The 23,888-nt window shown below is 45.6% G+C and overlaps 1 protein-coding gene across 2 annotated transcripts in view; it reads left to right on the top strand.

Moving 5' to 3' along the window:
• Window positions 1–23,888, top strand: part of OSBPL10 (oxysterol binding protein like 10) — a 256,126-nt gene that overhangs the window by 106,857 nt on the left and 125,381 nt on the right. For both annotated transcript variants that reach the window (XM_049629891.1, XM_049629890.1), the window contains exons 2-3: window positions 2,789–2,964; window positions 5,962–6,041. In XM_049629891.1, the coding sequence (XP_049485848.1) occupies window positions 2,789–2,964; window positions 5,962–6,041 (256 nt within the window). The remainder of the gene's footprint in view (window positions 1–2,788; window positions 2,965–5,961; window positions 6,042–23,888) is intronic.

Genomic DNA, 23,888 nt, shown 5'->3' with positions numbered 1-23,888 from the left:
CTGAGCCAAAGTTAGACCCGTAACTGACTGAGCCACCCAGGCACTCCAAGATTTCATTCTTTTTGATTGCTGAGTAATAGTCCATTTATACACACACACACACACACACACACTACATCTTCTTTGTTCATCAAATGTCCATCCAGTCGATGGACATTTGGGCTCTTTCTATAATTGGGCTGGTGTTCACAGTGCTGCTGTCAACATTTGGGTGCGTGTGCCCCTTTGAATCGGCATTTTTGCATCCTTTGGATAAATATCTAGCGGTGCAATTGCTAGGTTGTAGGGTAGTCTTAACATTTTTTTAATGTTTAATTTTGAGAGAGCTCGAGTGGGGAGGGGCAGAGAGAGAGGGCGACAGAATCCAAAGTTGGGTCCACACGGTCTTCACAAAGCCAGACATGGAGCTTGAACCTACAGACTGTGAGATCATGACCTGAGCTGAAGTCGGATGCTCAACTGAGCCACCTGGGTGCCTCAGGAGTGGAAGATTTCTTAGAGGAATTGGAGTTCTGGAGGACGGAGATCTGGGGTGTCAGGGGCTAATGAGATGGCTGCACCCTGTTCTGTGTGGGGGGGTAGGGGATGGGACACTTCCGTTGCCGGGAAGGGAGCTTCCATCTCACTGGGTCAGCTCTGTTGGAGCAGGAAGGTGGGGAGAATAAAGTACCTAAGGAAGGGCAGGACAGGTGATGCGGAGGAAGTGCCCGGGGGAGGGCTGGCATGACCATCAAAGGTGGTGGGGTCAGCCGAGCCTGGCTCTTGGATTTTGAGTTTCTTGAGATCTCAGGACATCTATAAAATGGGGATGATTGTTAGGTTACTGCGAAAATGAATTAGAGCAGAGGGCTGTAAACTTCCTTGGTCCGTGGTGCTTATAGGTTAAAAAAAAAAAACCCTTATGTTTCATTTATTAACTAGTTGGCTGCACACCACTTCATACATATTTATGTTCTGACACCTGGGTATTTGAAGAAAAATCATAAGGATAAAAGGAGAGATGTGTTTGTTTCTTAAATCACCACAATTACTTGAGGGTGGCGTGTGGGCCCCCGCAGGTTCCTGCGTGGCTTCCCAAACCTTGGGGTCGTGTTGGGCACTCTGCTGCCCTCTTTCTTCCTCTTCCACATTCATCTTTGCGTTTTACCCCAGCACCTGCCGAAAACTCAACTTTGCACAGATACGATGTCGTTGCAAGGAATGTAGCGCAACCTGACTTGGAAACTGGAGATCGACTGGCGTCAGTAACACGCACGGTGTCTGGCCCGTGTTGAATATTGCCGTGTAGCCCTCAGAAACATAAAATATTTTTGCAGTGCCTCTGTGAGGTCACAGTAGTGACCCAGGTGCTTTGGTGCCTGGCTTGGAAACTGGAATCCCATGGGGCTTTCTTGCCCCTTCAATAATTCATTAAGCCGATGTTATTAGCCAAGCAGCAGGCACTGTGCTGGGCATGGGAGGACACCACCGTTCTGCTTCCAAGGAGTGTAGTCTGGGGGGGGACACTAGAGGCGGAATTAGAGACTCCGGCCAGTGTAGACTCCCACCGGGGCCAGTCTGGGAAGGGCGGTTTCAAGGTGCTCTGGGAGTTTATGGGAGGAGTGTTGGAATATCACGAGGTGGTTTCTCAAGTGGGTGGCCCTTGAGTTGTTCCTGAAGCCTGAGAAGTTAACATGGCAAGAGGGTGAAGGAACTGTAGCCCAGGCGGGGGGCGGGGGGCGGGGGGAGTGGCATTCTGGGCAAGTGTTTCTCAGACCGTGGCGAAGGACCTGCTCTCCCACCCCTCGGTCGCGTTGTGGTTGAGTCATGGCTAGCATGTAGTTCGCCTGTGCTGTGTGGGCCACCGGAATCTGTGGACCACACTTTGGGTAACTGTTCCAGACGGGGAACGGCACGAGCCAAGGTCCTGTGGTGGGAGACAACTAGGAGACTCTGAGGAAGGAGAGCCGGTAGGAGTGGAGCAGAAAGGTAGAAGGTGGAAGAATCAGCAGGGGCTGTAGTGAGCCTCTAGGCCCCAGGAAGAGCTTGAATCTGCAGTGAAGACCTTTCCGTCCTGGTGGAGAAGGGGAAGTTGTGATTACTTCCTAGGTGACAGGTTGAGAGTGTAAGCAGGCCGGATGTTTGGCTACGAAGATCCGCTTGAACGATTGAGGCAACTTACGGGCCTGGCGTTGTGGCCTCCCAGAGCCGAGGGAGCTCTTGCCAGTTGGCGTGAAAACGATGCATTAGAAGGGCTGCCGGAGTGTGTCTGGTGGCTGCGTGAGCGTCCCCAGGTCCCCAACAGGGGCCTGGATCTCCGGCTCCTCGGGGTTACCCCTACCACTGACGGGAAGCTCGAGGCCCGGCTTGCTGTTCCCTGGGTGTCAAACAGCCTCTCTTCGAGGCTTAGAGAATTCTGGCTGTTCCCGTGAGGTCCTACGGGGTGTCACCCGAGTCTGCGTCCCATTCCACCTGTTTGCTTTTTTTGGTTTTTGTCTTCCGGGTCGTTTGGAGGTTTCCTGTGGCACCCGCGGGCACCAGGCGAGGCAGTGGGCATGGCACCAAGTCCTGAAGGGAGCTGGCCCTCGCCTTGCCCCCGGCGGCCTGTCATAAGCGCCCCTTCTGACTTAAGACTCGGGAGCGCTCGCCCTCCTCACGCGCTGACTTTTGGGGGGGCGCCAGGAGGGACTTTGGGTCTCCGCCCTCCCGAATCTGGAGCCTTGACGTTGACTCGAGGCTGAGTTTCCTCCTTGGCCGTGAGGAGCGGGCTGCAGAAGAGAGAATGACGCGCTGTGGTTTCTCCGCACAGGTACTTCGTGCTGGATTTTGAGGCCGGCATCCTGCAGTATTTTGTGAATGAGCAGAGCAAACACCAGAAGCCTCGGGGAGCCCTGTCTCTGTCTGGGGCCATAGTGTCCCTGAGCGACGAAGCCCCCCACATGCTGGTGGTGTATTCCGCTAACGGAGAGATGTATAAACTGAGAGGTACGTTCTCCTCCTCGCTTTTCAGACCGGTCTCCTGGGCTACGCGCGTAGTTACCATGGTGATGGCTCCCGGCTTTTGTTTTTGTGTGTTTATTTTTTTTTTAATTTAAAAATTTTTTTTTAACGTTTATTTATTTTTGAGACAGAGAGAGACAAAGCCTGAACGGGGGAGGGTCAGAGAGAGGGAGACACAGAATCCGAAGCAGGCTCCAGGCTCTGAGCTGTCAGCACGGAGCCCGACCCGGGGCTCGAACTCACGCGAGATCACGCGAGATCATGACCTGAGCCGCAGTCGGCCGCTTAACCGACTGAGCCACCCAGGCGCCCCTGTTTCTGTGTGTTGAATCTTAATTCTTTGGATTGTTTAAAATCACCTTTAACAGTTTGCTGTTTCAGGGCTCTGTGGTGACAGACACCCCTCTCTTATTTACCCCTGGGGTGGGACACACAGCTGACCCTAGGAATTGCTTGTCTTAAGTAACTGAGGAAGTAGGACAGACAAGAGGTGAGTGATAGTAAGGCCAGCTCAGCTTTCAGATCTCAGATGTTTCGTCTTAGTTCGATGTATATCTTCTTTGACCTTCTACTACGGTCCCCTGTGGGGCTGTATTCGGAGGACAAAACAAGCCTTTCAGGGGTCATCGTGCCCTTCCCCCAGGATTTCTCTAGAACACCTCTTAGTGAAGGGCCCCTTCACTCCAGTGTTAAAGCCTGGTGAGGAAGCCATCTATCTGCTTGCTGTTGAGTTAATTTCCTTTTTGTTTTTTTCCCCTTTCTCTTTGCTTCTTGAGAACTGAAGTCTGCTTAGCGTCTTCATGGAGGCAGATTCCCCAGGGAGCCCACATTTAGCCAGAGCTACAGGTCCTGCCACCCCCAAGGCACATCCATCCTCCAGGTTTTCAGCAAAGCCAGACTTGACTGTAGCAGTGTAATTTGATTGCCAGATCATTCCACCAGCATTCCATTACAGTTGCATTGCCAGAAAAATTGTCAGTTTTCTTCTAATGACAGAACAACGGAACAAAAATCCAAATGCACATATTGGGGTGTGTGTGTGTGTGCATATGTGCGCACACACACCCTGAGTGAATGTTGTTAGGGTCTGAGGAAGGGTAGTACTTGTATATATTACGTGTTGGGGGTTGGTTGCTAATTCTGCCGTCATACATTTTTTTCTTTGCCCAAGTGAGGGCTCAGTAGGCAGAAAAGGCCCCTTTTTATCCCTCCTTGACCCCAGGGAACTGATCATGACAGGTCAGCCTCTGCAGAGCCACACTGAGGGCTGACTCCGTGCCTCCGAGCCCAATTTCGTGGTCTTACCTTCAAGATTTACTGCCAAGAGATGGAATAAGCAAATGTTTCTTTATTGTCTACATACAAGTCTTATTTCAGAACCTATAAAACAATCCAAAAGCCTACGAAATAATAATGCCTTTAGTTGAAAAAGTTTTTCAGTTTTCGGAAACACAGTAATAAGATTCATGTTCTCTTTGGAGATTCATGCCGTGCGCGTTCCAGCTGGCTAGATTTACGTGGTCCTTGATTTCGTTTTGTTGTTTATTGCTTAATAAATTGTTAGAGCAGAAACAAAAGCAGGTGAAAACCTTAATGGCACTTCCCCCCTGCCTGTGGTTTATAAAATGACACGAACCCACACAAAAGAAATACCTGACTAATTTGACAATTGAGCCATCTCATTTTGCCTTGTAAGAGTTGATATTATTCTCAGGATTATTAAACCCCAGGGTTTTTTTTTTTAAGGGTAGTTTTAATAGCAAATATAAAAGTTTTATTATATGCGTGACATTATCGCAAGGGCTAAATTTAGCTGAAAGTTAGCAACTACGGAGAAGGCAGGATAAGTTTCTGCACATATCTGGCCGGTCCTTGGCTCATCCCAAGAGGGGTCTGGGTATCGGTTTTCTCATTGCACATCTCACGTCCATGTAGAGTTGAATGAATCTTGCTGTCCATAGACGCGTGGCTTTTCCTAAAGAAAAAGACTCTAGTTTCTGCAGAATCCTTTGGAAGTCAAGTACATCTGGTCTACCACCCTAGATTTCTTCACCCAAAAGTTCAAGCTGAGGTTCCAGGGAATCATTCTGTTTTCTGCATAGTCAACATTTATGTAGTTAATGTCATTTTAAAAGATTTATGCGGTTAATTATGCAGTGAAATCGATGATTTAGATTTTATTAGACCCTGTTATGTACCCATGATAGCCTAAGAAAACAATTTGGTAGATTTGAGAGATGGGGAGTGTAGATGAAAGATCATGACTATACAGTTGACTTGTATTTTAATGTCTCTTTGGGAGAACCTAAAGCAGCATTTGGTATCTTGTTCTGTCCAATCATAATACGAATCATTGAGAACACATATTAAAATAATTCAATTGGATGCTTATTTTGTAGATGCTAATAAGTTCACGGTACAAAACTGATAACAACCAAAGGCCCTGGAAAACTATACTTAGAGACTAGAGGCACTTAAAAAGAATCACGTTTTGGGGTGCCTGGGTGGCTCAGCCGGTTAAGCGTCCGACTTCGTCACAGTTTGTGAGTTCGAGCCCCCGCGTTGGGCTCTCTGCTGTCAGCACAGAGCCCTCTGCAGATTTTCTGTCTCCCACTCTCTCTGCCCCTCCTCCGTCCGCATTGTCTTTCAAAAATAAACATTTAAAAAATCATGTTTTCCCAATGACTTTTTTTTAAGAGGGTAAAAAAAAAAAAGGCAAAATTTTTCTGATAACAGCCCTTGCAGAGTACATTTTTAAGTGGGTTAAGAGGGAATTTTCTGTTGAGATTTAGTGTAATTTGTTTTTTTTTTTTTTTTAGTGTAAGCACATTCTGTTTGAGAATATTATGATCTGCCTTTGTTTTCCCTTCTCTCCCTACCTCACTCCCTGGGCCTCCCACCCCTTAGGTGGGTGTAGAAATAGGTTGGATACGTTTTGGAACAATCTCTGCAAATGTTTTTTTTTTTTCCCCTCTATTTTAGCTGCTGATGCAAAGGAGAAACAGTTTTGGGTGACTCAGCTTCGAGCCTGTTCCAAATACCACATGGAAACAAGTTCTAAGGTAAGTAACCACAGGGAAGCAAGGAGGCATTGGAGTAATTCGAATAGCTACCCTTTAGCCCAGTTATCTGTTTCTTTGGGGAAGCTGTTTTTCATGTTATTTTCAAGTTACCCACTGTAAGGGAATTCATACCTGTCCTGTTGCATTTAAATGTAGAGCCAAGAGAGAAGTAGCAGGATTAAGCTTGTGGGTAGAATGAAGAGGCCTACAGACCCCTCATTGGAACTCATTCTGGAAGGATACTTCAGTTGCTGTGCGTGCTGTCCACGTAGGCAGCTGTTAATTGGCCTGTTGAGAAGCTGGAGTGGGTGATTTCAGCGTGGAGGTGTAGCAGTCAGATTTGCCGTTCGCGAGGACTGGTGGTTGTCACTGATCCTTAAAACCCAGACCCCAAACTGACTGAATATTCTGCAAGGAGCTTCAGCGTTCTAAGTGTAAAAACGTTCTTGGGTAATTTGGCACGCAAGCATGAATTCTTTTCTCCAAGGGATCTGTAGGAGGTGTTGGATCACCGAGGTGGGAAATAGGAGGTAGGCATTTTCAGAGGTTATTCGGAGGATTTCATTAGAAATCATTAGAATACAGGAAATGATTGCAAAATAAACTTATTGAGGTCAATAAATATTGGTTAAAATCAGTGCTCAAAGGACTTAGCCCTTTAAAAAATTTTTTAATGTTTGTTTTTGAGAGAGAGAGAGAGAGAGAGAGAGAGACAGGGCATGAGCAGGGGAAGGGCAGAGAGAGAGGGAGACAGAATCTGAATCAGGCTGAGTTGTCAGCACAGAGCCTGATGTGGGGCTCGAACCCACGAACTGTGAGATCATGACCTGAGCTGAAGCTGGACACTCAACCGATGGCGCCACCCAGGTGTTCTGGGACTTACCCCTTTTTATATCATTAATTCAAATTTAGGTACGTACCCGATGGCGGTTTGCTTCCACATTCCACACATCCAATAGAAAGACCCCCATGCGAAACCTCTGATACTTCTAATCCTATATAACCAGTCGGCTGTGTTGCCCAGGGCCAAGGGAAATGTCTTGCTTGGTTACACCTCCTCCCTGTTCTGCCTCTAAGTACAACCTGAAATGATTTCTTCACAGTGATTTCGTCCGCTGTTTATTTTTCTTTTAGGAGACTCTTTTCTTTGACTTGGCTTGCCGCAGATTCACTCATCCTTCTTGACTTACCCCAAGCAGCATCTGGGTTACTGTAGGTAGGGCCCTACGTCTAAAGCGCTTTTTCTCCCTGGCTTGTTTTATTTTCCAAGAATTATGGTAGGAGTTCTGGACGCTTCATCAGTATTTTATAAATGCCTAGGTTAGGGCGGTTTAAAAATGCTTTTCTTTTTATGCGTGTCTTTTTACTTTTTTATAAAGGAGAACACAAGGGCATAAAATAAAAAGAAAATCTCTCCCTCCATTGCCACATATGCTCGTTAGAGATCATTGCCCTTAACATCATTCGAGTAGATTAGTGTTAGTATGTGCATCTGCATCTGTATTTTTTACACAGATGGGATTGTATCGTGCATACAGTTTTTACCTTTTTGGCTTTTTGAAAAAAGAATACATTTTGGAGACCTTTCTTATTAGACCTGTGGCATGTATTGGAGTCTTAGGATGGATTTTCTAAGGAATGGATGTCAGCAGTGCTTTAAGTCCTCTACTGATGGACATTTAGGTTGTTACACATAATGCTGTAATAAACATCTTTGTACACTTAGCTGTGTATGGATTTAGCATATGTGTCCTTTGCCTGTCATTCGTATTGTAGATCTTTTCTCCCAGTAGGTCACCTGTATTTTGACTTTGAGTACATTTTTTTTGCTATGTAGAATATTTAATTTTTGTGGTCACATTTTTGAATATTTTCATTTTTGGCTTTTGGTTGTACATCATGCTTATTAGAAAAGGCTTCTTTGTTCTAAAATTATGAAAACAGGGGTGCCGGGGTGGCTCAGTCTGTTAAACCTCCGACTCTCGATTTTGGCTCAGGTCACGATCTCATGGTTGGTGAGTTCAAGCCCTGCAGTTGGCTCTGCACTGGCTGTGTAGACCCTACTTGGGATTCTTTCTCTCTCTCGAAATAAATAGATAAAATCATGAAAACATTCTTCAGTGTTTTCTTCCTATGAATTTATAGTTAAATTATCATGTTGAAATCATTCATTCATCTGGAATTTCTTTTGGATGTAAGAATTGAGGTAGGGAAACCAATTTTAAGTGCATTGATGTTTAGATGAATCACTGGAGACCAGGAAAGGTAAGGACCTCGTAATGGTAGTAAGAAATAGGAAGCGAATTTGAAGATTCTCTGAAGGAGAATTTGATTTACTCTGATGTAGTCTCTGGGCAGTTTCAGGAATACAGATTAACCTGTTAATGTAGAACCCAAATAAATAATAATTTAGATGGTAGGGCCTGTAGGATTTCTTGAGACTGAAGGTGAGATCCCTAACCATCACTCATTTGTAGTGTAGTTAGTGAATAATAACTTTAAAATTTTTAAACAGACCTGGTTGTTCAGCATAGGCATTATGAAATCCAAGAAGCTCCTTAGGAAAGAGTTAGTGAAAATGAAGTTGGGCTTAATGTAACAGTGAACTTGATGTCCAGTTACCGGTGGGACGGCTACTTACTTTGCATCGTGGTTATTAGGAACATATGCTAAATAAGCCTTCTCTTCACTCTGTTCTTTCTTCACTCTGAGCAAGTCAGATCCTTCCCCAGTAGATTATAGAGAATATTCTCCCTATGATTGCTTGGAATCATTGCCTTTTAAAAACTTTTTATCTATCTATGTATCTATCTATTTAATGTTTGTTTATCTTAGAACGAGTGAGGGTGGGGCAGAGAAAAATGGAAACCTAGGATCTGAAGCGGGCTGTGCGCTGATGCCTGACGTGAAGCTCAATCTTCTGAGCCATGAGATCATGTCCTGAGCTAAAGTCAGACACTGAACCGACTGAGCCACCCAGGCACCCTGAAAACTTTTTACTTAAAATCAAGTGTTCCCTACATGCACCCCAATGTTTATAGCAGCACTATTGACAATAGCCAAAGTAGGGAAAGAGCCCAAATGTCCACTGGCTGTGCGCACGCGCGCGCGCACGCACACACACACACACACACACACACACACACACACAGTGAGAACTGCAGGATAACTGTATTCATAGAGCCTGCAGAGGGCTTCCCAGAGGACCTGTCCAGCAGCTCTTGAAATCCAGACTTGTCTCAGACAATACCCGATGATGTTTCCCCTAATCCAGAAGTTAAATGGAAAAGACATTTCCTAAATATGCCTAAAGTCCGCTTTATTTAATACTAAGGACTGCTTTTTATTCAGAAATTACATTGCTTTGCTTTTTGAGGGTTAAAATATTCTTTTTATTGTAGAAGATCTAGAGTACTGACTTATTGATTGCCTTTTTAAAAAAATTAGGTTTATTGAGGTGTAATTTACATGAAGTGAAATTCCTCCTTTTTAAGTATAAAATTTATTTTTTGATAGATGCATGCAGTCATGTAACCATCACCACAATTAACATTCTACTGCCCCTCAGAGTTCCCTCATTACCCTGTTGGGGTCGATTCCTTCCCCTCCCCGTGAGCTCTAGGCAGCCACCATCCATTTTCTATGTGTAGTTTTGTTTTTTCTAGAATGTTCCATAAACTGACTTGTACAGCCTTTCATATCAGACTACTTTCACTTTATGCAGTGCTTCTGAATTTCATTCATGCTGGTGTGTCAGTAGTCGATTCTTTTTAATTTTAGCTATTTTAGTGGATGTGTGGTACTTTTTGTTCTTAATATCTTTTTCAAGAATCAAAAGTGATTACCAATCCCCAAATTAATTTCTAAATTCTCAGATTAGGGGCTCCTGGGTGGCTCAGTTAAGCCTCTGACTCTTGATTTTGGCTCAGGTCATGGTCACAGTTCAGGAGATTGAGCCCCAAGTTGGGCTCTGTACTCACGGTATGGAGCCTGCTTGAGATTCTCTCTCTCCTTCTCCTTTCTCTGCCCTTTTCCCTTTCATGCACGTACATGAAAACTTCCTCTGAAAAAAAAAAATTAAAAAAAATACGCATGTTACAAAATTTCTAAATCTGTTCCTGGATTTCAGAAAACAGGATTAGTTTTTGAAATCTCAGGGTGTCACATAGGTTCATCTTGTGGTCTCTGGTGTTACTCGAGGTACAGCTGCAAGGGTGTGAGGCGTGTCTGCTAAGACGACCAGAACAGTGACTTTCTCTGGAAACACCAACGACAAAGCAAAACGTCTTATTTTTGATGCGGTACAAAAATTCAAGCAACATAAAGCATTGATTGGAAAGTGTTAAGAGAGAGCTGTAAGCAACGGTTCTCGTGAGAATTTACTTGCATGTGACTTTGAAGTATCAAACGTAGGGGTGGGTGTCTAGTTTTTATCAAGTAGCTGGTGTTCAGAGACCCCTAGGATTAGGCATAGTGGTGTTATGGGTACCGCCATAAGCCTGAGCATGGGAAAGGAACGGTTGACGGAAGTGATGATGTTTATTGTTATTATTAGTATTTATTTATTTTAAATGTGTATTTTTGAGAGCGAGCATAGTGGGAGAGGGGCAGAAAGAGAGACACACAGACAGACAGAATCTGAAGCAGGCTCCAGGCCCTGAGCTTTCAGCACAGAGCCCGACATGGGGCTTGAACTCACAAAGCGTGAGATCATGACCTGAGCCGAAGTCGGACGCTTAACCGACTGACCCCAGTAATGATGTTTAATACTTTCCATGTGAGTGACCATCCCTCAGGATCCTGTTACCCTTCACACTGGTCCTGTGACATAGGTAATATCTCCATTTTTACATATTAGAAAACTGAGACCCATTGAACCTAATTGATAGGCTCAAAGTCAGATAGCCATTAAGTGAGTAGATGGGGACAAGAGGCAGAGTTGCTAAACAGGCCTCCTCCCCCTCATCCCTCGTCCTGGTTTCCTGCTAGGTGCTGATGGGAAGGTTCGGGATGGTGTTCTCCTCCCATGAACTCCATGTTTTATAACACTTGAGGGGACAGCTCTGAATAGGACACCTGTAATTTTTATATACTCAAGAGAGCCCTTCCCCAGTCTTTTAAATAGGTCTTATTTCAGAATTTTTCAGTAACTTTGCTTGAACGCAACTTTGGCCTTTTGCACTACGTTTCGTGCTGTAAGCTTCTAATGGTGAGCAATTTGGGCAACTCCCCGTGAACTTTGAATGAAAAGTGTCTTCTGGCTGAGCATACACGTGTTTCTGCTCACGACATTCTGCTTTAGAAGAAATATTGGGGAATGCAGAGTGAGAGATCCTGCCTTTTTTTAAAAGTTTATTTTGAGAGAGGGCGGGAGGGAGGGAAGGAGAATGTGAGTGGAGGAATGGGGCAGAGAGGGAGAGAGAGAATCCAAGAAGGCTCTGAGCTGTGAGTGCAGCACCCGATATGGGGCTCGGTCTCACAAACCGTGAGATCGTGACCCAAGGGAAATCCAAAGTCAGATGCTTAACCGACCGAACCACCCAGGTGCCCTGAGAGGTCCTCCATTTAAATCCCACTCTGCCAGTTATGTGTTGAGCGTACCCGCCCAGGTCACTTTTATTTCCTCTGATCCTCGGTCCTCGTCTTTGAAATGGTATCCTCTGTCTCCTGAGGTGGCCCTGTGGGCCAACAAGGTAATGCAGGTGAAAGCCGGCTGCCCGCTTGAAGCAGTCCATGGAATTAGGGGCTCAGGTGCTTGTGCTCATTTTTGGTAAGACTGCTGCTTGATAGTCCCACATCTCGGCCGCCCTCGGCGCTTTGACACCATCCTCAAGGAAAGCAAGTATGCTTTTTAATCCATTTGTGGTTATGTGAATGTCATTTGCAAATAGCCATATCCGAGAACTCGGGGTCATTGAAAATTAGCGGAAGTCCGTATTTCCGGATAGGGAGTTGGAGAAACTTCTGAGTGATGCTGTTTTCAAGTTACCTTTGACCTGTGGGATAATGAGGACCGTAGTCAAGTGATTAAGAAGCATTTAAGGACATTCATGGGGCGCCTGGGTGGCTCAGTCGGTCAAGCGTCCGACTTCAGCTCAGGTCACGATCTCGCGGTCCGTGAGTTCGAGCCCCACGTCGGGCTCTGGGCTGATGGCTCAGAGCCTGGAGCCTGCTTCGGATTCTGTGTCTCCCTCTCTCTCTGCCCCTCCCCCGTTCATGCTCTGTTTCTCTCTGTCTCAAAAATAAAATTAAAAAAAAAGTTAAAAAAAAAAGAAGCATTTAAGGACATTCAGATTCAGATTTTGAAGATTTTAGTTTCCTTGGCCGTTTTTTTATTTTGTATTACTTATTTGTTTATTTATTTTAAGACAGAGCATGCATGCAAGCAGGGGAGAGGGAGAGGGGGAGAGGGAGAATCTCCAGCAGAATCCACACCTAGCACAGAGCCCCATGGGGTGGGAAGGGGGGGGGTGTCTTAATCTCATGACCTTGAGGTCATGACCTGAGCCAAAGTCAAGAGCTGGATGCTTAACAGACTGAGCCCCCCAGGCGCCCCTAGGTGTACATATCTCTAAACACTTGTGTGTGCGGATAAATGGAGATCACATGACCACATTTGTAGGTCCATCCTTCCCCTCTGTTTTCTGGACGTGCACAGAAATCGCTCAGATCTGTTTTTTGAGCAGCTTACCTCTCCGTGAGGATGGACCGTAAGACCAGGCTTGGGTCACAGGCCTTTCTCTGTGTCGGGTTGTTTTATCTTTAAAAGGACTGTGCGAGAGTATTGCCATTTCTTAGAGCATTTCTGGGATCTACACTGTTTTACGTCCAGGCAGCAACATGCCTTTCCATCTTGGCCACCTCTCGTTTGTTCTTCCTTGCTCTGCTCTTGTTTCCTTCTAGATGGGAAGTTGAGGAAAGAAAGGTACATCTTTCTTGGTGACTTACCTGTCCAACAACATCGAAAAAATGTAGAAGGCTTTTCTGATCTGTGGGGGAAATTAGGTGAGGAAATGGAGAAATTCTAGGCATTTGAAGGAGTTAACACTGCCCCTTGTATTTGAAGTCCTTCCTCTGGGTTCTCAGGGTCCCGGGCCTGACACTATCTTTGTACTTACTACTTTGGGCTTCCAGAGACTTCCATTCCATCCGAATCCTCCCCTCAATCGTGTGTCCCCTGAGAGCAGACACTGACGACCACGTTCACTTGAGACGGTGGGTCCCAGGGAATCTGTGTCTGTCGGGTGTTTGAAGACACCGTGGTCAGATCAGAATGGTGCGTGGTTAGAGCTCCTCGCCTTTGTTAGGTAATTCTAAATTAAAATGCAAATTTGGTCATGGAGGAATAGGATTGGCACGGGGTTTTAAATTCATTATAAGTCTTAGGAGGTCTTAGGTGAGCAGTGAAAGCTGCAGAGTTTCAAGGAGCACATATGTCAATATTCATGCCAGAAGCTGCCCAAATCATAAGTATTTTTTTCCCCATCCTCGAAAATGATAGCTGACACGTCAATTCACGTGAGCTTTTGTGGTGTTAGAGCACAGTCTCCTCCGTCATCTCTGGGACGCGGACAGCCCTAAGGGTCGGGGATGGGGGTGCAGTTCTTCGGAAGCTAATGCCGGGTGAGGACCTGCCCACGTCTACACAACCTGCAGCCTCCCCCTGACAGCTGACCTCTGCGAGGTAGTTCCTAACTCCTGTCCTCTGCTTTTTCCACGATGCCTGGTACTCCCCAGTGATGGAGAGGTTCAGTCGTGGTTTGATGGGACATGGGATGATGCGAAAGGAGGAGGGAGAGTCAGAGACTGGCCTGGCAGAGGCTGGTGCTGGGAAGAACATTCTCTGTGGGCGCCCTTGTGCCCTCAGGGCAGTGTGCTTCGTGTCAGGAGGCCCTGCCGGTGACCCTGGTGGCTGGCTTGCCAGGTACAGAGAACCCTGTCTTGGGGACGTCTGGAGACCTCATCTGGGGGAGGCGTGGGAATGTGTGGACTGCTTCTGGGGGAATTAGAAGTCTTGTCCATTGAGGGGTAGTTGGGGAGGGGAATGCTGACTTCGTGTTAAATCCACGGCCCAGTGTGAAGAGGAAGCAGATTTGGAGCCATTGTTTGTCAGCCATCTCTGTTCCTGAAGGTGAAAGACTAGAACTTCCCTGACTCTCTGCCACCCTGGGGCGTGAGCCAAAGGGCTTTCATATCTTGGTTAGGCTGCATCACAACAGGAAGCACCTGCTTGCCGAGATGAACCCAGTGACATCTGTAGAATCTGGCACCACGAGGCCACAAGGGACGTCAGATGCCATCTAGTCCAGCATCCCAGCCCCACCCCCCCTCCTCTATTCGAACAAAAATGCTACCAAAATATTCAAATGACGAGGTCCTGTGGGTCAATTCTCAAAACAAAACAAAACAAAACAAAACAAAACCAAAAACAAAAAAACCCAGTTTTATTCACCTAGAGAAGGCACTGCTGGTAACTCACCGACTGAATGTTCAGAGTCTTGGGGGTAATCCGACAAATGACATTGGTCCCTTTTTCATGACTAAACAAAGTTGGGACTTCTGAGAATAATGCAGAATAACTCAGAAGTAATAGAATGACTGAAAAGTGGGAAGAGAGGGGCACCTGGGTGGCTCAGTTGGTTAAGCGTCCGACTCCTGGTTTCAACTCGGGTCACAATCTCACAGTTTCGTGAGTTCAAGCCCCACGTCAGGTTCTTGGCCGTCAGCGCAGAGCTTGCTTGGGATTCTGTCTTTCCCTCTCTCTCTCTCCCCTCCCCCCCCACTAGCACCGTCTCTGTCTCTCTCAAAATAAATAAATAAACTAAAAAAAAATTCTTGTTAAAAAGTGGGAAGAGATTCCAAACTTCCTTTGTACCACTTGTCTAAAGAACAATAGATGTAAGAAATAAGGACAAAAGGGAGGTTCCAAAACTGTGCTGATACAGAGACCTGGCCACGTGAGGCTCTTTTTCTTTTTCTTTTTTCTTTTAATTTATTTTTGAGAAGGGCAGAGTGTGAGCAGGGGAGGGGCAGAGAGAGGGAGAATCTCAAGCAGGCTCTGTGCTGTCATTGCAGAGCCTGATGTGGGGCTCGATCTCACGAAACAGTGAGATCATGACCTGAGCTGAAATCAAGAGTCAGACTCTCAACCGACTGAGCCACCTAGGTGCCACCACATGAGACTCTGTAACTCTTTAAGTTTAAATTACAGTTGACCCTTGGGGAACCCGTGTACTTTAGTCTGTTAAGGATCCAAATTTTTTGTTTCTTTTCTTTTTTTTATGTATATAATTTATTGTCAAATTGGCTTACAAGCATCCAAATCTTGACATCAGCTCAGGTTGTGAGTTTAAGCCCCACATGCTGGGCATGGAGCCTCCTTTAAAAAATTACAAAAAAAAAAAAAAGTTACAGTTGACCCTCGAACAACCAGGGGTTAGGGTGCTGACCTCCCCGCTCCCTGCACCATCGAAAATGTGCTTATAGCTTGTGAGTCTCCCAGAACTTAACTACAAATAGCCTACTTTTGACCAGAAGCCTTACCTATAACATAAGCAGTTGATTAACACACATTTCGTATGTTTTGTGTTATATACAGCATTCTTACTATCAATGAGCTCGAGAAAACGTTAAGAAAATCATAGGAGGAAATACACTTCCGGTACTGTACCATATTTAGTGAGAAAAACCCACGTAGGAGTGGACCCTGCACAATTCAAACCCGTGTTCAAGGGTCAGCTGTAATTGAAACTAAATTTTAAAATTCAATTCCTCAGTTGCATTTAGCTACCATCTAAGTGTTCAGTAGCCGCATTTGGCTGATGGCTGCCATATTGGACAGCATGGATATAGAACCTTTCCATCATCACAGAAAGTTCTGTTGGACAGTGCTGATAAAGCTTTAATGATTCCTTTATGGTTTCTGAGGAGGGAACTTACCAATGTCTAGCTTAATCTCTTGTACTACGGACCTCTTTGTTTTTTTAAAGGTAAGAAGAGGGTTCCCCCCCATAAAACCTCTGCCTTTCCCTTCCCTACTGTGCTTCGTCCCAGGAGTTCTGGTCTGCTCCATGGCATTTGGCATTAAATATCTTGATCACTTGCTTTTCCAGTCCTGTCTGTGCATCAGAAACATCCACCTTCCTTGTTTGAAGACAGGAATTTGTGTTCTCTTGTGGGCAGATTCTCTCCCTGCTCTCCCGCCCCACCACCCCCTCCACTGCAGCTGTTTCAGAACCTCTAGTACAAGCTTCTGCTAGGAGCAGAGGGGCGAGGGAAGGCTGCCGACGGTGCTACTCCCTGGCTCAAACAACCTTCAGTAACAGCCTGCTTCCCGAGACACAGTCCTGAACTTGACCTTGGCATTGGAGGCCCACCATGTGTCCGGTGCAGTTTCTTTCCCTCCACCTCATGCACTCAGTGTTCTAGACGCACACTGGGTACGGTCAGTGTTTTGTTGCCTTTGTTGATGCTGTTTCCCCTGCTGGGATGCGTTTCCCTCTCCATTCTTCCTGTGGCAAACACCCATGTGGTTTTCAAGGCTAATGTGCTTCTGTGATGTCTTCCTTGACCTGCCTGGTCAGAGGGGGATCTTTTGTCTTCCATGTTCCCTTTTATACCAGTACTCGCCTGTGCACATCCCTTCTCACAAGGGTCTGTGTGCGCGTGAGCGAGCGCACGCGCCCTCCTGATTGTGTGTCCTTAAGACCCAAGACCACAGGGAAGTCATAGCTGTATCTTCATACCTGCCACTGTTGGGACATGTGGTGGTGGACATTAGTGTATTTTATTTACTTATTTACTGACTTTATTTAGTTTTTGAGAGTGAGAGAGCGTGAGTAGGGGAGGGTCAGAGAAAGAGGGGAGGACGGAGGATCCGAAGAGGGCTCTGTGCTGATTGGGTGACAGCAGCGAGCCTGATGTGGGGCTCTGACTCCAGAAGAACGAGATCGTGACCTGAACCGAAGTCAGATGCTCAACCGACTCAGCCACTGAGGTGCCCCCCACTTAGTGCATTTTAAATATCAACTCTTTCCTCCTTCCTCACTCTTCCCTACTGGCATTGGTGACAGCAGTGGGAGTGGTGGTGGCGGTGCTGTTAGATTTGGGTTCTTTAAAAAAAACCGTAAGTTGTCCTATTTTCCTAAAATACTGTATTTTGCATTAGATCGAACATTTAAGGATTTTTTTTTTTTTTTTTTTTTTTTTTTTTTTTTTTTTTTTCACGTAAGCGATGTTAGTAGTTGAAAATCAATCTGGAGTAACATTTAGGAGTCAAGCAAAATATATCTTAATACTTTCTTTGAAGAGAGAAGAAAATAGCCATATAAGGAACACATTTTGGGGAAAAGAAAATAATGAATGGCATCTATGAACCCATTTCTATGTGGCAAGTACCGTGAGGGCTTTTCTTGGATTTTCTTCTGTACTTCTCACAACAGCCCTATGAGGTAGTTACTATTATCACATTTTATAGGCAAGGACACTAAGGCACAGGGACGATAAGTAACCTACCTACCCAGCCAAGGTCACACAGCTAGCAAGGGGCTGTCTTTGAGATCTAATTCACGTACCATTACATTTACCTTTTGAAAACGTACGATTCCGTGTTTTTCAGTGTATTTACGAAATTGTGTAACCATCACTACTGCTTCATTCCAGAACATTGTATCACCCCCAAAAGAAAGCCTCTGTTCCCATTAGCCCACCCACCCTCTCTCCCCAGCCCCTAGCAACTGGTAACCGCTGTCTCCAAGGATTTGCCCATTCTGGACATCGTGTAAATGGAATCCTGTGCGATGGCCTTCTGTGCCTGGCTTATTTCGTTTTCAGGGTTCCTTCTTGTTGTAGCATGAATCAATACTTGATTCCTTTTAATGGCTAAGTAGTATTCCATCATATGGACATGCCAGATTTTTCTTTGTTTTTTTTTCTCAAGTTTTTATTTACTGAGAGAGACAGCATGAGTGGGGGAGGGGCAGAGAGAGAGGGAGACTGAGAATCCCAAGCAGGCTCTGCACTGCCAGCCCGGAGCCCGACGCGGGGCTCCAACCCATGAAACGCATGAGATCACGACCTGAGCCGAAACCAAGAGTTGGATGCTTAACTGGGCCACCCAGGCGCCCCCATGCCAGACTTTTCAGTCCATTCATTAACTGATATCTGGGCTGCTTTCACCTTTTGGCTATTATGAGTAATGCTGTTCTAACACTTGGGTGCAAGTTTTTGTGTGAACATCTGTTCTCAACACTTTTGGGTATATGTCGGAAAGCAGAAGGTCATATGGTAACTCTGCTTAACGTTTTGGGAAACGGCCGAACTGTTTTCCAAAGCAGCTGCACCATTTTGCGTTCCCTCTGGCAACGTATGGAGGGTTCTGACTTTACTACATCTTTGTCAACACTTCATATTGTCTGTCTTTTAGATGACGGCCATCCTAGTGGGTAGGAAGTGGTATCTCACTGTGGTTTCGATGTGTGTTTCCTGAATGGCTAATGATGTTGAGCATCCCTTCGTGTGCTTGTTGGCCATATGTATGTATATCTTCTTTGGAGAAATGTCTATTTAAATCCTTTCTCATTTTTTATTTTTACTTTTTGTTGAGGTGTTAAGAGTTCTTCGTGTGTTCCAGACACTAAGCCCTCATCAGAAAAAGGATTTTCTAATGTTTCTCCCTTTTTATGGCCTGTCTTCACTTCTCTCATCTTTTTTGATGTTAAATAAAAAGTTTTAGAACGCACGGAGCATCTGGTAATGCGGATGGAGTAAGAAGTGGGTTCAAAGGATTTGGTTTCTGGCTGTGTATGGGATACTTACAGGCAACTGACTAGTCTTATCATCTCAAGTAACCTAATCTCTCTCCGCCTCAGTTTCCACGTCTCTAAATTGAGTAAAATGATGGCATCGACCATACAGGGTGGTTTTTAAGCTTAAATGACAGTAAGCACTTCACAGGTATCAGTTCTTTTTGTCACATGAACTCATCCAGCTCCGCTCTGTTTCTGACAGGTAACTCTTGTCGAGCTAGGTTCCACCAGAAAGCGGATCATGCGGGAGTAGCTGCGACCTTGCCTTAAAACCTAGTTGTAATGACTCTCCCCTGCAAAGATTTGCTAGGCTGTCCAGATGATCCTGTTCCTCATATATCAGATAGCTCTGCTGTGGTCCATACTTAACCAGTTCGGCATTGTTCATATTGTGTGGTGTTGTGGTGAGTGGCTCTGATCTCACTTTCTGTGAGGCTGTGGGGTGGACAGTATTGGGTTCAAAACCAGCCCTGTAGTGCCACTGGGGGCAAGGCTGTCTGTGTGCCCCATGTGTGAATGTGGGCAACCATCACTGTCGATAGGAAGATGGAATTATGGGCTGTGGGGAGGATTAAGTGAGGTCACATCTGTCGCAATTGTACCATAGTGCCAGATGCTGACTTAGGTTCCATAGGAGGGGTTGACGGGGTGTGGAGGGAGAACACTGCCTGCCAAGTTAGGCCTCATCAAGGGATCGCCCATGGGAATGGCTAGTACCAGACTGCCCAAGACTGGAAATGCACAACTTGTGAAGTGGGGTGTTTCTGATAAATGAGTCTCTAAAATACTCAGAAGAAGAAAACTTTGAAACCATTTAAACAACCAGACATTAAAATCGATAAGGTAAAACACACACACACACACACACACACACACACACACACACACACACAAAAGAGTGGGTGGCTTGGGGAAAGTGCGTTGTTGTGCTACCAATCTTTCAAACCAGAAACACAGGAGAGATCTACACACACACACACACACACAAACACACACACACACACGCTCTCTCATACGCACATACATTCATACACACACTCTCCGTCTTTGGAAGGAAAAGCAAGCTACTAACAGTGGTTACCCAGGTGAGGTAGCACTGGGGACTTAGGATTGCAAGACAGGAAAGTTCCAGGCGTACCCTTTTGATACTATTTGAAATTTTCACATTATATTTTGATCTAATTGCACGTATAACTGACGTAGGTACTCAAATGGTTAACATGTAAATTTCCAGAAACCAATTTGCCTTTAAGTGGAGCCAAGGATATTTTGCTAAGTGCTCTGCTGTCTGAGGCTGTCGTCAAGTTGGTCCTTGTGTATCTGCAGGGAGAAGCTCTTCTTGGGGCCGTCGCCAATAAACGTCATTCTCATTATATTCCTCGCTTGAAAGTCTTCAAACCAGAGTCCTTGAAGATACTCAGTAATTACAAATTCCTGCCAGTTGAGATTAGGTTTCTATTCTTGTTGCTCACAATTGATTTTACTTGATACGGGTTGAAGTATGTAAAGTTCAGTGCTGTTTGGGGCAGTTATTCCTTTCTGCCCTTTCACATGAATGGAACAGAATTTAATGATGGACGTGGAGTCGCCTCTTCTTCAGCTGACGTCTTCGGTGTTGGGGCAGTTGGCCGAGTAGTCAAGTCGCTCCTGTCCTAGGTTCTACGAACAGACGCTCCCATCTGCAGGTGGCAGTGAGGTAAATGCTACTGGGCATGGAGCCCCTTATTGCTGCCTGCTGAAAATATTTTCAGAAGTCACAGGGTCTCAAAACAAAACAAAACACAAACCTCCTACAGCTTACTGTAGAATATACTAGCATGATTTAATATTTTAGAAATATTTTGTTATCTTGAATTATGGGGCAAGAAGCAAGGCGAACTGCCTTTCCCATTGAGGCCTTGAGATATAAAGTGCCCCAGGTTGAAACGCAAAGCATCATGGGAGTACTGTCTGTTTTCCTAAGTAGCAAGTCTTTGGGGGGAATAGAATGCGTTGGGTTTAAGCTTGATAAACTCTCAGTAACTAAAGTTGGACAAGCTCATCTGAGGATTTACTCTTCCCTTGGCTCTTCTGTCCCATTTTTTGCTGTTGGGCAATTTTACTTGTGTGTTACATTAAGCTCAGAGCCATTTTTCTTCTAGAATTTTTCACAGATAATTACCTTTTGGGTAGTTAAAACTAAGTGTAAAACATCACCCTCCTAAACACACCATCAAATTAAGTAAATAAAACACAATTTAGGAACTGCTTTTATTAAAACGATAAAGTTTGGGGATTTTTTTATTGTCTTAATAAAGTGTAACATTTTTGCGTACTTTCTCAAGCATAATTTTAAAATTAGGCTGCCTTTCTTGCCCAAAAGGAAAGTATTAGTGCTACCCAGGATGATGATCTTAGATCAAGGAGACCTTCAGATTAAAAAAATAATAATAATTAGGGGGGAAAAAAAGGTGGGCTTTTGATTCAGTTGAACTAATTGATTCTACCATTTATTTGTACTTAAATAGGGCCTTGTTCCAGAATAAATAATTTAGTTGCAATTTTCCATCTAGAATATTGGTGGATGATTTCATACAGATAGGCTTCTATGGGAAGTTTTAATTCAAGGCAGGATAGACAACTCTTAGTGTGACGACATTCCCACGCTAAATTTCATTGTGAGCAAGTATGAAGGAGCACATCAAGGAGCAGAGAATCTGGGCATACGGCTGGGGTCACCTGTGCAGAGTGGGGGTGTCTGGTCCCTGATTTGCTGACACTGGGAGAGAGGCTTAGAAGGAGGTCTGTCTGGAAGGAGTATTCAGCAAATACTGAAATGCTTCTGTACCATGAGATTCTGGAGTTGGAGATACGATAGTGGGCCATGCAGAGAAGCCACATGGAACTTCTACTTTTGTGGGGCAGACCGTCCACAAACAAGATATATCCCATATCAGGTGGCGCTAGGTTCCATGGAGAAAAATAAAGCAAGGTCAGAGCGTAGAAAATAGCGAGGGTTTTAGGATACTTCTCAAAAATACATGCCTTGTGTGCTGCATTCTTCAAAAATGGCAGTTATCCTAAAAGACCAAGAGGGCTGCGGAAATTTAATACTCCTGATTAAATTTGCCTGGGAACATGACAACCAGATGCAATCCTGGACCCTATGAGATGGGATTCACATACCATGGAAGAAGATTGTGGATGACCAAGAATAACGTATAAATATAGTACTTAAATTACGCCGGTAGTTATCCAAATTGATCAAAATGCTAGGTACAGTGTTAAGTACTTTCACAGACATCATTTCATTTAATCTTTATAGGATTCTTGTAAGGTACATTTTAGTTAATAGAAAACGAAGATAATAAAAGTCTGAGAGGTTATATAAGGAACTGCCTTAGGTCACATACCTGGTAAGGGGCTGCATTTTGAACCCGGGTCTCTGATTCTCTGAAGCCAATGGACTGGCCTGTCTTCCTATGTCTGTGACCCCTGATATAAGGACTGTGCAGGCTGAGTGAGCAGCCTCTTTGTCTCTAGTACCTTAGAACAGCACATGGGGCACTTTGTGAAATTTGAAACAGGTAAATCGATACTTTTCAGCTCAAAGAAGATTTTGTAAATCATAGGTCTTCAGTATGTTATATAGGAAATGATAGTATTTGGGAAGTTGAGTGTCTTGGGGTTCAGGTCAGTAGGGTCAGTTCTGGGCTGGATAAACTATCCCGTTTATTCACCCTACCTACCCGTCTGCCTGCCCGTCCACTCACCCACCTGAGCCGTGTTCTCAAGCTGGCTGTCTAACCATGACTAGCAATGTTTTGATTCTGCCGGGCACCAGCATCCCGTCTCTCTCTCGGTGTAAATTTAGTGCTTCTGTTTTCCCACTCCACGCTTCACCCCCATCATCTTCTGCTCTTAGCTGATTTTCCAGCCCTCCGCAGACTCCTTGACACCCACTCCTGACAGTCTAGAGAAGTCATCAAGAAGCCCCTCTGGGTTTAGGATACAGGGACATTTTCAGTGGAACCCTGAGATCCATTAGGAGGTTGGCACACTGCCTTCGGGATCTTCCTTCCCCCTGTATCCTCCTGGGCCAGCTCAGCAGATGGCAAGGTTGCTGACGCCTGAGACCGGCATTTAGGATAGCTACTTTTCATTCATCTCCTTGGCAGCTTGTCTCACCGATCTTTTGGTCCTCCTTAAGCCCTGCTGCTTGGCAGATCGGCCTACCTCTTTGGATTCAAAAGCTCTCGTGCGCTCGACAGGAAGCATTTATAACCCGTGCAGCGCGTAGTACGTGGTGAGCCCTCCTCTCCAGCTCGTAGCATAGAAGCTTGGAGTCGCCAAGTATACTTTGCATGCATTGTTGGTAAATGCACAGGAAACTACTTTTGTCCCATGGAAACCGCTCAAATGCCACAAAAACACGTTCTTCTCTCCTACGGTAGACGGTGCGCTGTGGCCGCTAAGTGCCTTTCCGCAGAGGTCACCTGACCCCAGGCTTTCTCAGCCTTGGCATTGTTGACATTTTTGGCGGGGTAGTTCTTTGCTATGAGGAGCTGTTCTGAGCGATGTAGGATGTTCGGCATCCCTGGCCTGTCTGTACCCGCCCGATGGTAATCCCCCCACCATCGATTGTGACGAGAAGGAAAGTCTCCAGAATCTGCCAAATGCTTCCTGGCAGAGGGCAAAGTCACCCCTCGTTGAGAACAGCTCATGTGCTTCTTACGACAGTCCTGTGGGGCAGGTAGTCTCTTCATTGTGCAGGCGAGGGAACTGAGGCTCAGGCAGGTTCCATGGCCGCGTGGCCAGGACATGACAGGAGTGAGACTTGAAGCCATCGCCGTGTGTTTGGCTCTTCCTGGGACGCCCTTCTGCACCTCAGCGGCTGGGGAGTTGTGATGCAGCGCGTAGGGAGAAGCGGGGTCAGTGGGGTTGTTGTGCAGCTGAACTTTTGCTCTGGGGAAAGGCCCTGCTCTCTTGCCATGAGAGACAGCCCATCCACCACGGCTCTGAGACTCCCGGGCCTCCCCCCCCCCCCCCCCCCCCCCCCCCC

Source organism: Panthera uncia, chromosome C2 (genome assembly GCF_023721935.1).
Source record: "Panthera uncia isolate 11264 chromosome C2, Puncia_PCG_1.0, whole genome shotgun sequence".
Taxonomy (NCBI): domain Eukaryota; kingdom Metazoa; phylum Chordata; class Mammalia; order Carnivora; family Felidae; genus Panthera; species Panthera uncia.
The sequence above is the reverse complement of the archived record's forward strand: the minus strand, read 5'-3'. Positions and strand labels throughout refer to the sequence as shown.